At 40.4% G+C, this 15,455-nt stretch overlaps 2 protein-coding genes across 2 annotated transcripts in view; both read right to left on the bottom strand.

The window, feature by feature from the left end:
• The window catches only part of TCF24 (transcription factor 24), an 8,659-nt gene extending 7,197 nt beyond the window's left edge, over nt 1-1,462 (bottom strand). The window contains exon 1 of the mRNA XM_012663153.1: nt 1,073-1,462. Coding sequence (XP_012518607.1) covers nt 1,073-1,462 — 390 coding nt within the window. The remainder of the gene's footprint in view (nt 1-1,072) is intronic.
• Nucleotides 1,463-3,495: 2,033 nt separating this feature from the next.
• PPP1R42 (protein phosphatase 1, regulatory subunit 42) overlaps nt 3,496-15,455 on the bottom strand; it is a 31,817-nt gene continuing 19,857 nt past the window's right edge. The window contains exons 7-8 of the mRNA XM_012663146.1: nt 10,722-10,881; nt 3,496-3,718 (exon numbers count right to left, since the gene is read on the bottom strand). Of these exons, the coding sequence (XP_012518600.1) occupies nt 3,634-3,718; nt 10,722-10,881 (245 nt within the window). The 3' untranslated portion in view covers nt 3,496-3,633. The remainder of the gene's footprint in view (nt 3,719-10,721; nt 10,882-15,455) is intronic.

The following is a 15,455-nucleotide window of genomic DNA, read 5'->3' as shown; positions in this document are numbered from 1 at the left end:
CTAATGTTAGCTGATATTACATTGTAATAAGTTAATTGTAACTTACAATTAAGTTCAGTTAATACTAGAGGGTGTGCTTTACCATATTTCAATAATGATTACTTAATAATTTATTGAACACTGGTATGCTTAAGGCTGAATCCTAACTTTGTATTTGTGTGTGTGTGTCAAAATACTTTAGAATGGTGGAAATGAAATTTTGACAATTTAGCTTTAGCAAATATAGAGAAGATGACACTTTTTGAACAGAAAGCCCAATCAGTGTAAGTTTTCAAAACAAATCTAGGAGAAAAGGATCATGCAAAGACTAATTAATGTAATATAGGTAATAAATCATAACCATATACACCATATCAAGTGAAAACTGTTAGTTACCATTCTACCTATAAAGAAATTATACAAAATGGGTTTTCTTGGCTAATTCTGTACATTACAGAATTTGAATGTAGTGTTTAATCAATTCACTCAACATATATGCCAATCTATTATGAAAATTACATTAAAGAAATGTAGTTTTTTCTAACATTCTTGGTAGCTGTCCAGTCCATGATAATCATCCTTTATTTAAACAGACTGAAATAGTACTCCATGGGGGTTCTTACTCATTTTACCAAAAAAATTTCAACAGTTTTCCTAGGATCTCTTAGGGGCAGATAATTCCATTACTCCATTTAATGCATGAAATCCTTCAAATATCCCATAAAAATACAATAGAAGGGTCATTACGTAAATTAAAACACTCAAAAATTCTCAAAGGATCATATATGTAACTCCAAGTCCCCATTTCTCACCTTGGAAGGCAGCACAAATCCTTAGACTGCCTCCCGTATGGGGCCTCACAGGCCCCTACCCAAACCTCCCAGGTTTAAACGCCTCACCCACTACCTGCTAACCTTTAAAGCAGCATCTCTTGTAATGGGGTCCTTGCCACCGGTGCCCTTGCGGTGCTCTCCTGCTCAGTGCCCCACCTCACTCGCAGGGAGGAGTGAGGGCTCGGTGGCATCTACGCAGACAGTGACAGCTAGGGCAGGCCAGGTTGTCCTGCTCCCTGCAGGGCGCCCTGCCCGCTTACCTTGACAGGGTGCAGGTAGCCGTCGCCGCGCAGGGCGCCCAGTCCAGGGTCCGCTGGCGCCTCGGCATCGTCCTGCAGGCTGCGGGTGAGGTGCGCGATGTAGGTGGTAGCCAGCAGCAGCACGTCCAGCTTGGACAGCTTGGTGTCGGGCGGCACGGACGGCAGCGTGCGCTGCAGCTCCAGGAAGGCGTGCCGCAGGGTCTGCACGCGGCTGCGCTCCCGCGCCGCGTTCGCCGCCGCCGGCCGCCCGCCTCCGGAACGCGCGCCGCCCCCGGTGCCCGCCGGCCCCGTCCCGGCCCGCGCGGGGCTCGAGTCGCGGGTGGCGGAGGCCGCGGGAGCAGGCTCGGCGCCGGCGCTTAGGCGGCTACTCGCGGGGCGTCCGCGGTCCATGGCGGCTTCCCGCGCAGCGCGCACTGCAAAGGGCGAAAGCGCGGTGAGGCCGGGGCGCTTCTCTCCGCGCGGCCGCCCGACGTGGCTCGGGGCGCTCTCCGGGCTCCTTCTGCACCGGGCGCGTTTTGCCTCTGGGCGTCGGGGGAGAGCGGGGTTCCCCGCTCCTCAGAAGGATGAGGAGAGGGGAGCGGTGCCAGCTCTGCTTATAAAGGACAAATTAAGCGAATGGGCTATTTCACCCGGGAAGGAAGATCTTGGAAGCACAGCTCGGGTTAGACACTTGCTCGCCCTTCGGCAATGTAATCTGGCCAGCCCCGCAGGAAAGGGGGCACGGGTCGCGGCACGCCAGCTGCCCTCAGGTCACTCGCGCCGGGGGAATTCCTGCCCGAGGAGTGCGGGACCCCCTAGCCTCACCTCGGACTACGGCACCCGTTACCGCTCGGAGCCGGGAACCGCGCGGCGCGCATCGGACCGGGCGCTCACCTCTCCTGGAGCGGCTGAGTGGGGCTCGGCTCCGCCGGGCGAGGGGCGTCGAGCCGGGTCTGCGTGGCCTGGGCCGCGCTGCTCACTCCATCCTCTTCCAGCCGAAGACGAAGCCGACGGCCACTGCCAGATCCCGCTGGCCACGCCTTTTATGTGGGCGCCCCCGCGGCCAGGCGGGTGTGCCTCGGCAGGCGGCGCAGGTCGGGGCGGGGGAGTTCTGCGCCCACCAGAGGGACTACGCCGGGGGCTGAGGCCGCGCAGAGCCACCCCCTAGGCAGCCGGAGAGTCATTAATCAAACCGCTGTGGGGGGCGGGACGTCCGCCTGGCCCCGCCCCTCCGTCCGGCGCCGGCCCCGCCAAGTTGGCGGCAGTAGCGTCGGCCTGGGCTCGATACCGCGGGCGAGGCCTCGTGAGTCACCTCGCCCCGCCGCCGTCCCACAGCCTCAGGCCCGGTCCGATTCGGGGCTTCTTCCAGGCCGGCACCCAGCTGAGGCGGGAACGCTGCCGTTTGGTTGAGCGTGACTTTTAATTTTCTCTGAGGAAACGTCGAGTGTGCCACATCGAGGTTCTAACCTTTCATGCCACCACAAGGTAAACGTTTCTTGCCGCCCTGATTACCTAAAGCAGGAGTCCCTCGGTACTCCCTGGCCAGTTTATGGAGGCGCTCGCCGGTAAACTGCCTCTCCGTGAAGACCCCGAATGCTCCCGTTGCAATCCTTTAGGAAGCTCCCAAAACAGCGACAGCACTGAGGTGGCGGTCGCTGCTCCTCGGGAGCGCGGACCCTGGCTGGCCGCCTTCGTTGCCCCTGCGGGGCCACCGCTCTTACATTATTTGGACGTACAATTCGTTCATGGCTTTGCACTTGTGGACCCGCGGGAAGCGCGGCTTACAGCGGTGCGCGGAGGGTCCGATCCAAGGCTCCCTTGGAAAGTGGGCGCTGCGCCCCGAGGCCCGTTCAGAGCCGCCCGGGGAAGCGCTGGGCCCGGACGCCCCCAATCCTCCGTGGCTTCCGCGGGTCCTGGACCCGTCGTCTTCGTAGGGGGACGTCTGAGCGGACGTAAGATACTTTCTAGCAACGTAATTAGGGTACACTCGAAACAATGCCTACAATTTAAAGAGCAGGACATTTTCTTCTTTGGGGTCAAAACGTAATATCAAATTTTAAATGTCACCAAAGAAACTGCTCTTGTGTATGCAACATAACCTCATACTTTCCAGTAGGTTTATAAATTGGAACTATTGTACCAAGCGGTCATTAGTAATTGTGGCGCTATTTGGATGTACCGGCCCACACATTATGTTAGTGAATCAGAATGATCTTTAGTCTTTAATCTCAATTCTCGTCCGATAACTGTAATTACATTTACACTTTAGAAAGCGGCACACCAAAATTCCATTGATTCAAAAAGGATTTCCACGGCTGAGTGAGAAAGCACATCTTTTCTCAGTAAAGTGTATGTGATGAAGTATAAAGCCATTACTAGATCCCTGAATTCACATTTGGAAAGCAATGTTTCAGATTGTATAAAGAAGCAAATCAAACAGGAACTTAAAGGTTTTTTTAATGTAATGAGATGCCGTAAAACTACAAACCTACAAAAGATGTTGCCTAGTCCTATAAAGTTAAAAAAAAATCGAACGTTTCAGATCACTTGAGGCTGAATTTACTTGTTTTCTACAAATTTTCTTATACTTCCGTGTTATCGAGAAGGTGAGGTTCATGCAAATCATTTTTTGTCAGCAAGCTTTCAGATTTTTTCAAAGAGAGGTTCCTGTATTTATATAGAGAAAAAAAAACAGCGTTAAATTTAAAAAATGAAAGTGTCACAAAAAGGTAGCAAACATATAGAATGTAGGACACAATAACAATAGTAAAGCCTAATGATTAATCACCAAACTGTAGGAATCTTCTCAGGCTTTAAAGGAAGCAGAAACAAAGATTTTCCTCTTGAGGGAGGGAAGAATGTGAAGAATCTATGAGTTGAGAGAGATATGGAAATAAGAATATTGGAGGGAAGGTGGGCCAAGACTGGGGCCAGGCAAGTGAGTTGTCTGGGGCTCCTTGAATTTTGCACCTTGGCACCTCACATGCCTCATAATAACCCAGCCTGCTAGAGTCTCCAAGGTGGGATCAAGGGGCTACAGAGGCTCATCACTGCTAACAGTGGTGGGACAGTGGCCAGCCATGTTGCAGGTGCAGAAGGAAGGACTGAGGTAACGACTGACCACTGCGGGCTGCCCACTTGTCCTTACTGCTGCTACTCCAAGGAGCCTCTCTGAAGCCTGTGATGCTTACGGAGTAGTCCTAATTCCTAAAGGAAACTTGTACTTGCAGTTTAATTCAAAGTATAAAAATCTCAAAATTTCTAACATTACATAAATAATTAGTAACAGGTGCCACTTATTTAGCACTTTGTATATGCTAAGTGCTTAACAGTTATTTTCTTATTTAGCCTTTACAAAAACTCTTTGAGGATTTTACATTTTACAGTTGAGAAAATAAAATTCAGAGGGATTAGATAACTTGTCCAAGGTCACATAGCTAGTAAGTGTCAGAGACAGGATTCAAGCCAGGCAGATTGACACTAACACTTGTGCTCTTTACCCATACTATTCTTTTTAAGATTTGTGTTTTATAATTTGCAAAACGTTTTAAATTTACTATCTCAATAAAGGGCATCCTTTAAGTAATGTGACTCCCTGTTAACAATCCAAATACTATTTTCATAGTATATCTTTCTTAGGAGTTCTTAATTGTCTACTATTCCAAAAGTACATGGCTTTACAGTGCTATAGATTTTATTTCACTGAATGTGGCATATAGGTCTTAAAATTATGTCTTTTTTTCTAAATTTGTCAAATAATTTGCAATATTAACTTAAGACTGTCTTCATAATGCAAAATAATTATATATATCAGTGAAGAAAATGTTTTATATATAAAATATTAAAATGTTTTATATGTATTTAAAATAGATTAATTGGTTCTTTTTTTGCCTTTCAGCTATTTCCTTTATTGTCTAAATTAAGTTGTAATTTACATAGTTAAATTCACCCTTTCGAGTGTATAGTTCAGCAAGTTTTGATAAACATATACAATCTTGTAACCACCACCACAATAAAGATACAGAGCACTTCCCTCACTTCCAAAATTCCCTTGTGCTGATCATTTGTAGTCAACCATTGTACCCAGCCCCAGTAGTCCCTGGCAGCTACCGATCTGTTTTCTGTCTCTATGGTTTTGTCTTTGCCAGAATGTTATACAAGTAGAAGCATACAGTATGTAGCCTTTTAAGTCTGTCTGCTTTCACTTAGCATAATGCTTTTGCAATCCTTCCATGTTGTTGAGTACATCAATAGTTCATTCCTTTTTGTTGCTGAATGATATTCAATTGCATAGATGTACCATAGTTTTTTTATCCATTCCCCAGCTGAGACACCTTTGGATTGTTTCCAGTTTTTGATGATAAGGAATAAACCATTATAAACATTAAGGTACAGATTTTTACGAGTATAGGTTTTCATTTTACTTGGGAAAATATCTAGGAGGGGGACTCTAGATGTGGTCAGTATATGTTTAACTTTATAAGGATATGTCAAGCCTGGGCAACATAGTGAGACCCATCTCTACAAAAAAATTTAAAAATTAGCTGGGCATGGTGGCACATGCCTGTAGTCCCAGCTACGCACGAGGCTGGGGCAGTAGAATCACTTGAGCCCAGGAATTCTAGGTTACAGTGAGCTGTGATCGGGCTACTACACTTCAGCCTGGGTGACAGAGCAAGACCCTGTCACGTAATTATTGTCCAAATTGTGTATACCAGCAGTCCACAACATTTTTGGCACCAGGGACCAGTTTCATGGAAGACAATTTTCATGGGCCAGAAGGGGGCGGTGGGCAGAGATGGTTTGGGGATGATTCAAGCACATTACGTTTATTGTGCACTGAAACCTCTCTGCTAATGATAATCCATTTGTAGCAACTCCCCAGCACTAGCTTCCAGCGCTAGCATCACCACCTCAGCTCCACTTCAGATCATCAGGCAATGGATCCTCATAAGGAGAGCGCAACCTAGATCCCTTGCATGTGCAGTTTACAGTAGGGTTCATGCTCCTAGGAGAACCTAATAGCACTGCTCATCTGATAGGAGGTGGCGCTTATGTGGTGATACGGCTGACGGGAAGCGGATGTAAATACAGGTGAAGCTTTGTTCGCTCACCTGCCACTCACTGCCTGCTGTGTGGCTAACAGGCCATAGTCTGGAACCAGTCCATGGCCTGGGAGTTGGGGTCTGCAGGTCTATACTATTCTTGCATGAGAGTGCCAGTTGCTCCATATCCTAGCCAGCATTACTAGGTTTTTTTGTTTTCGTTTTTTTCCTTTTATCCATTCTGATACATGTTATTTTTTTTAAGAAAGAAGATTGAGCCAATATTTTTAAATCAGATGATTTCACAATCTAGATATTTTGCTTACCAGCTAGTGTAATTTCTCAAGTTCTGCATGTCCACCTGGCCACAATGTTCTGGAGCCAAGTAGCTACAGTTGCCTTTAGTTGGGTATGTACTCTTTAGTTCATCTTAGTTACCCCCTCAGCTGTACTCACTCACTGGATCTGCCTGTTCTGAGGGCATTTTTGTTTGAGAACCCCTAGAAAAATAGTTGAGAGCTTTGCTGTTAAAGTCAGTGAGTTGGGTTCAAGACTCAGCTCTATTCATGGCAGCTGTGTGACCTTAGGTCCCTCTGACTGCACCTCTCCAAGCCTCCTTTTCCCATCTATAAAATGGATATTTTTTTTTAGAAATGGAGTCTCACTCTGTAGCCCAGACTGGAGTGCAGTGGGATCATAGCTCACTGTAGCCTTGAACTCCTGGGCTCAAGCAATCCTCCCACCTCATCTTCCAGAGTAGCTGGGACTACAGGCATGCACCACCACTCCTGCCTAATTTTTTTTAATGTGGAGATGGGATCTGGCTATATTGTACAAGCTGGTCTCAACTTCCTGGCCTCAAGCTATCCTCCTGCCTTGGCCTCTTGGAGTGCTGGTATTATAAGCATGAGCCACCATGCCAGGCTGCAAAATGGGTATTCTTACAAGAGTCCCACTGTCTTAAAATTTGTTTGGGTAATGAAGGTTCAGCCTTCAAAATATTTTAAAACGGAAAATAACTAATATTATTCTTTTGAATTAGGTCTTATATAACTTTTGCTCACAGAGTAAACCATTGACAGAGTTGAGACTAGACTCATTTAGACTGTTTTAACTAAAAAACTTATGTTGCTTACCACTATTGCTTTTTTTTAGGGGGGGAATATCCTAATTTCAAAGGGGTTCTTTGAGAACTGCAAATCAAAATGTTAACATTATGCCTACATTATTGATTTACACAAGCTTATTTTGCATATAAAATTAAATAGACTGAGGTTAGGTTTAACAAAGTATAGTTCTAAGCATTCAAACTTTGCATTTTGATCTTTAAATAAGACCATCCCAGAGTTTTGTGATTAAAAATGGGAGTTTTAAAAATTCTTCTTGAAGCACATAGATCTGTTGTTACAACTGTTCAAATACAACCTTGCCAGTGGTGAAGGAAAGTTAGTTTAACTGTTATTAACGTTCACTTTTTAATTCAAAGAAACCTAATGGTTTCATATTCTAACAAAAAAGAAACTAGGGATTTTAGAAATAGTTAACATTTCTAACAGTGAACATTTCCTGTGAATTACGTGTCCCAGTGATTCACATTCCTTAAAGGTATCTGAAATTTAAGGGCATTCTAACCCAGCTAGAAAGTTATTATTTTTATACTAACAAAAGAGATGTAATGACTCTATTAACATTGCTTGGGCTTGAAAGACAGTTAAATAATCAAGTAACAACTTACTTTTTTCATTGTACAATGCCGTACAATATTCTCAGTGGGTCTTATACGCAATATATAAATGTATTTAATGTCTATTTTAAATTACTAAGGCTCAAGCACCTCCTAGCATGTTTAAAAAGAGAGGAAACATCTGTCAGAAGTATTTACTGTGACAAACACAGAAAGAAGCAATAATGTGTACCTTTTTTGTTTGTTTAATACCATGTATTATTTTTAATTGAACAGTGAAGGCATTTGTTCAGAATCAGGCTTTAAATAAAAAATAGTTTTGACCTAATCTTTAATTAAAGTGTACATTGATAGTATCAAGTTCAGTTTGAGGGTCAAAAACAACGTCAATGAGACTGACTTTTTCCTCCCTGTAGGAAAAGCAGGCTTATATAAATATACATGAGCACAGATTGCATGCATTTATAAAAGAGGTGGAAAACATTCCCGTCTTTGGACAGATGTTGCTTCACTGTGCTCCATGTAGGATACAGGCACAGCCCCCAGTGTGTATAACCCTAAAGGAGTGTGGGGCATATACTTTTTTTCTAGAAGATGCTCTCCAAGCTTATTTCTACCTCTGAGCAGGCTCCCCACCTTGAATATTAAATATAGACTGTAGGGGATATGTCTGCTGATGCCAGCTCATTCTTTCCCTTAAAGTAATTAAAGGGAGGGATTGCTTTAATCAGTTTTCTAGAAACTGAAAATCTATTCTTTGTGTTTGGGCTGGGTATTTTGATTTTTACATTTTACTGACCCTCTTGCTTTATTCTTATTATCTCTTAGCTTTATGTTAAATTAGCAAAATGTTAGTAATAGGCATATCCTAAAAATCTATATCAGGAGCTTGATGAAATTCCATAATATATTTGATCACCTTTTATTAAAGAGAAGTATAACTGATACTCCTATCTAATATGACTTGAATCTTTTGAGATACCAAAACAGTATTTTGGCATGCCCACAGTGAAAATGTTACCTGAGGAAATAATAAACATTTAAAAGAAAATATTTATGTACTGTTTTTTCACAAGATATAAAACTGAAGACTAAGGATTGAATGTATTTGACTTTACAGATGGTGGCAGAGGCAGGACATTCTTTGTGTTCTTTTCACCAGGAATACCTCTATTCTGCTAGTTTCATTTAGGATAGACTATCTTTGTCGTACATTGTAGTTTATATTTTAGAACTGCATTTAGCTAAGTATTTAGTATTCCTAGTTAGGAAAATGAGGGTAGAGTGATTTATTTGCTATTCTATTAGTGCACTCCTAGTGATTTGAGCTTTGCTCAGGGCTATAAAATATGTGGTATGTGCCACAGCTCACTACTAGTGTAGTGTCAATCTAACTAGTGTATGTGTCAATGTATAGAATTCACCAATGTTGTTTTCTGAGGCTATGTACATTTTTGTTTTATTTTCCACATTGATAATATACTAGTAAGACTTTTCAAAATGCTTGGCAAAGAAAAACAAAACTCAAGAACACTGTTGTGGAATTGATAACAGTTGTATACATCTTTAAGAAACTATTGGGGTGCTGTGGACAAGCTGTGGTTTTTATGGTAATGAGAATGGACATAAGCCACAAATTGTCACACAGCACTGGTTTTATTGTGAATAGAGGCAAGACCAAAATGAGGACTCCCTGCTTATCCTTTTGCCTCTCTCCAAGTAAAGTATGTTCCAGACTCACAGACCTCTCCCCTAAGCCTGCATCCTGGCAGGCCAGAGCCACTCAGTATGGAATAGGCGTAGGACAGTGCAGCAGTGTTGTTCATGGGGCTTCTTCAGGTGGGCTCTACTAGGAAATGCTAAATCATGATCCCTTGACTGGACCTTGCAAAGAGGGTCTCATGACAAACCCACTTGACCTTCAGCAGGCAGTCTGGGAAAAGGAAAACTATTCCTAGGTATGTCTACTGGCTCTAATTACTTTCTCAATGAAATATGCTATTGTTCTTTATTATATTGTGATGACTAGTATATTATTATAAAGATCAATAGAGCAATCATTATATTCATTATAAATGAAAAAATAAGTTGAATGAAAAATTTATAGGATTTATTATGATCTGGTTTATAATGTCCACAACACTTACCATACTGTAGGGTAACTGTATCACATTTGACTCCTCAACTAGCTCGTTGAGAAGTATTTGAGATCAGGATTGTCTCATTTGAGTTTTTATATTCAGTGTTGCCCAGCATATGGCATACATCTAATGTTTTATGAATAAATGAAGTTATTTTCTGGTATGGTTTATTTTTACATCAAAGTGATGTCATTTTTTTTTAAACCAAAAAGCAGTTTTCTCCTCATCAGGAGATTTAGAGCTAATTCATATGGAGCTAAATTATATATATGCTCAAGGTTTAGAATAGTGATTCTTAAACTATTTTTTGGATCATAAACCCCTTTGAGAATCGAATGAAACTTCTAATGTCTCCTTCAGAGACAAGAGGTTAAGAACCGTTAGTTTGGAGAAGTGATAAAAATAGCCTACCTTTGTAGTCCTCTGGATTTCTCCTTTCTGCACCTATATCCTTTTACTGCAGTCTCCCACCCACTGGTGGACCCATCATCAACTGGGCCTCAGGCATCTTTACCTACTGCTTCTGGGACTGTCCTGAGTCACCTGCACTACCCTCGGTGGGTATATATAGTTTGTAACTCCCAAACTCTTCTGGAACCAGCCTTTCCCACTGCAACTTTGTGACTATTTGGACAGACCAACAATGAACTCTTTTTCTTTCCGTGTTTGGCCAAGAAGGATTGAGAACAGAGAACTAGGAGGCAGATGGAGGGCTTCTCTTCCTCTGTGTTGTTGACAGTGAGGGTGTCTCGTCCCCCGACCAAAGAAGATAAATCACACAAATATTTGAAAGAACCTACCCCATCTCTTCAATAATTTTAGTATTATCTTCGTGGGAGCTTTCTGGAGATGCATTTCCATTTACAGGGTATCTCTGTATTTCAGAGAAAAAGACTAATTTTGGCTTACCCATCTGTGGGTAATAAACAGGAACTATGTGATGCATTGTTTCAAAGTTACCTGTAGCATACAAAGAATTAAAAGCATTCTGCTTTGAAACTAATAACTAAGTTGTAACAATGGCATGTAACAGTATTAGATTATGAAAAATTACATTTTATGAAATGGAATTAAGTAAAGCTAAATAGAGACAGTAAAACCAATGATAGAATTAATATCCAAAATAAAATATCACAGACTTTCATACATAAAAACCTATATAGGAAAGTTGACGGTCAACCCTTATAGACAAAATGGGAATGGCAATAGCAACATAAATATTAACTGCCTTGAGAGCCGGGCATGGTTGCTTGCCTATAGTCCCAGCTACTCAGGAGGCTGAAGTGGGAGGATCATTTGAGCTTAGGAGTTTGAGACCAGTCTGGGCAACATAGTGAGACCCTGTCTCTAAAAAAAAAAATTAAAAATAATAAATAAATAAATACTGACTGCCTTGAATTTTACTGTTCTGAGTTAATTTATTTCCTCAAAGTGTTTAGCCCATAGGGAGTATATTAGTTTTGTATAGTTTGGGGATATGTCCATACCTTTATTTTGGCATTTAACATTACTCATCATTGACCTATTTACAGATCCTCTTTCCCACAGTGATTTCCTTTTGAGTGGGGACTGCTTTATTCACCTCTAATCCCCAGTGCTTAGCATGGTCCTGCGCATATCCAAGGTGCTTAGTAAATGTTAATTAACTGAATGCATGAGTTTTTCCATAAAAATGCTATGAAAGTAAATGCTAAAAGATGTGCATATATTTTGGATTTTATTGAAGTATTCCAATTTTGAGTTCTATAGTTACATGGCTATATTTATGATAAGATTTTTTAATTGTAAAATCCTCGAAGTCAGGGGTTATAATTCCTATAATTTTACCATACTCCCTGAATATAGAGCTCCAAATTTACAAGCCTATCAAAAATATGTAAAAAATTAGGAAGTATAAAAATTACTATCTTAAGAATTCCTATTTCCTTATGGTGTGTTTGGTTGTACAGAGGTGCCTTTAAAAGGTACATCTAACTCTTCTAAAGACCTCAAAGATATACTGTAGATTTTAAAAATACATAATATGTCTTCTAGATTTTAAATTATGCCTTTTCCTTTCTCTTGAAGTGCATTTCTAAGTAGAACAGCCATATTGGCCTTTTTCCAAGCATAATTCAGCCAGTCAGTGCTGGAGTACTCGCTAAAAGCCAAAGCTGTTTTATGAAGTTAGATAACTGATTAATAACTGTACCCCTGCTAGCTTTGTGACCTCAGACAAGTTTTTATACTTCATTTTTCTGGAACTCAGTTTTTTCATCTGCAAAATGGATATATTAATAATAATTACTTGTCTCACAGGTATAATGTTTAAATGTAATGTGTATAAATATCTGAAATTAGCACAGTAAATGTCGGCTCTTTTTTCTTCCCTTGACCCCTCTTCTTTGCTATCTAAATGCAAGTGCTTAAATTACTATTGATTATCATAATAGCAACTATAACAAGGTATGAAATGAAGCTTCCATACTATAACATTCCATATGGCTTTTTAAAAAATGTGGCAAGAACATTTAACATGAGATCTACCCTCAACAAATTTTTAAGTGTACAGTAGATTATTTTTGACTTTAGGTACAATGTTGTGTGGTAGATCTCTAGGGCTTATTCATCTTGCTTGACTGAAACGTTATGCCTGTTGATAAGTCCCTATTTCCTCCCACTAGCTGCTGGCCAACAGCATTCCACTCTATGGTTCTATGAATTTGACTATTTTAGATACCTTATATAAGTGGAATCATGCAGTATTTGTCTTTCTGTGACTGGCTTAGTTCACTTAACATAATGTCCTCAATGTTCACTCATGTTGTCACGCATTGCAGAATTTCCTTCATTTTTTTAAGATTGAATAGTGTTCCATGTTCCATTATATATATATATATACTACATTTTCCTTATTCATTTGTCTCTCCAGTGTCTGTGGACACTGTTTCCACATCTTGGCTATTGTGAATAATGCTGCAATGAATATAGGAGTGCTAATATCTCTTAGAGATCCTGATTTCAATTCTTTTGGATAAATACCCAGAAATCGGATTGCTGGATCTTATGGTAGTTCTATTTTTAATTTTTTGAGGAACCTCCACACTGTTTACCATGGTGGCTACAGCATTTTGCATTCCCACCAACAGTGTGTAAGGGTTCCAATTTCTCCACATCCTCTCCAGCACTTCTTGTCTTTTTTTTAACAGCTATCCTAACAGGTGTGAGGTGATAACTCATTGTGTTTTGTTTTTTTTTTTGAGAAGGAAAGAGGAGTTTATTAATTTGTTGGCAAGTGAGGAGGTTGGCAGACTCCCATCTCAAAGTACCAATGTCTTCCTCATTGTGGTTTTGACTTGCATTTCCTTGATGATTAGTGCCACTGAGTATTTTTTCATATACCTGTTGGCTATTTGTATGTCATCTTTGGAGAATTGTCTATTAAATTCCTTTAATTGGGTTATTAGGGTTTTTTTTTTCTTTGCTATTGAGTTATAGGAGTTCTTTATATATTTTGGAGAATAATTCCTATCAGACATATGGTTTGCAAATATTCTCCCATTCCATAAGTTGCCTTTCACTCTGTTGATGTTTATTTTGCTGTGCAGAAGCTTTTTAGTTTGATATAGTCCCAATTGTTTATTTTTGTTTTTGTTGCCTATGATTTTGGTGTCATATCAATGAAATCATTGCCAAGACCAATATTATGGGGATTTCCTCCTATGTTTTCTTCTAGGAGCTTTACAGTAGTGGGTCTTACATTTAAGGCTTTAATCCAGTTTGTGTATGGTGATGAATGAAGATACTTCATTCTTTTGTGTGTGGATATCCAATTTTTCCAACACTGTTGAAGAGACTATCCTTTGCCCATTGTGTATTCTTGGCACCATTGTCAAAGATCAGTTGACTGTATACACATGGATTTATTTCTAGGCTCTCTATTCTGTTCCATTGCTCTGTATGTCTGTCTTCTGCCAGTACTATACTGGTTGGGTTTTTTTTTTTTTCTGTAGCTTTGTAATATAGTTCAAATGTAGGAAATGTGTTGCCTTCAGCTTTGTTCTTCTTTCTCAAGAATGATTTGGCTAGTCATGGTCTTTAGTGGTTCCATATGAATTTTAGAATTTTTTTTATTCTTGTAAAAATGCCATTAAGATTTTGATAGGGATTGTACTGAATCTGTAGATCACTTTGGGTCTTACGGATATTTTAACAATATTAAGTCTTCCAATTCATGAACATGGGATGTCTTTTCATTTGTGTCTTGTTTAACTTTTTCATCAGTGTTTTGTAGTTTTTGGTATACAAGTCTTTTACCTCCTAAGTTAAATTTATTCCTGGGTATTTTATTCATTTTGTTTCTATCTTAAGTGGGATTGTTTTCCTAATTTCCTTTTCAGATAGTTTGTTGTTAATGTGTCTATATGACTTTAAAGATTGTTTTTGTTATTTAGGGCTCACACTAAATTATAGAGAGATTAATAAGGATTGTTTTGAAAAAATTAAATGACTAATTTTTAAAAATTATAAACTTTGACACATTAAAATTATTATTTTGTCAAATTTCATTGTTCCGAGAAGTTAACCATTAATGTAATAATCCCTGAATTAGGAAGAATTTTTGAAATCTATTGAGATGAAGAAAACTATGTTATTTTTAGAATCAGCTCAATTCTGGGGTGAAGGCAGTATTGAATCTTATGAGAACTTCAATATTAATAAGGTGCTTTGGCATCTTTGATGTAATATTGAAAATACATAAAATACTGGAACCCCTACCCTGGGTCTAGTTTTGCCCTTCACAGCTAGCCAAGGATAAACAGAGGAGAAAGTACCTCCTAACTATTTTACAAATTTCAAACCTTGAGAAATGCACATTGCCAACACAGTATCACTATCAGCTAAGAAAGTCCCATTCTATTAAATGCTTTTCTATAGTTCATATTCAATGGACATGAAATGGCAAAATCACCAGAGCTCCATGCCTTTCCCTGCCAGCTTCTCCTCACTTCAGCCTCCTTGTACAGTGACAGAGCTCCTAGGATGTGCTATCCATGCCCAAAGCCTCATTATACTGTTTCAGTTTCCCTTTCCCTTTTCCCCGGGCCTAACCCCTTTGCCATGCCCCCTTTCCCTGCCATAGTCAGCTGTGGAACAAGAACATCAGCATTCAAACACTATCATGGGAAGGAGGAAGGGGATTATTCCAATGTTGTGAACTACAAAATCTATGAAGAGTCAATTCTTGGATGCTCCCTGATATAATGGAGAGAAATGTTACACATTACACTTAGTTATACTTAGTTACATTAGTTAGGCAAGGGAGGTTGGTATGTCCTTTGTAACACAACTTTAGGCATATTATAATCCAAGTATTCAGTTGTTGGGGTGCGTGGGGGGATAGGCCACAGAGTACAGGCCACACATGTTGGTCGTGATACATTTTTATTTTCTATCCTCATGAAAAAAGTGATTATTGCATGGTTGCTAAACAAATATACTAGTGGCTTGGTTTCACAATTTACTTAGCTGATTGTTGTTTCATCATTGCATAA

This window comes from Propithecus coquereli, unplaced genomic scaffold, assembly GCF_000956105.1.
Source record: "Propithecus coquereli isolate 6110/MARCELLA unplaced genomic scaffold, Pcoq_1.0 Scaffold8, whole genome shotgun sequence".
Taxonomy (NCBI): domain Eukaryota; kingdom Metazoa; phylum Chordata; class Mammalia; order Primates; family Indriidae; genus Propithecus; species Propithecus coquereli.
This window is presented reverse-complemented; position numbering and strand designations above follow the sequence as displayed.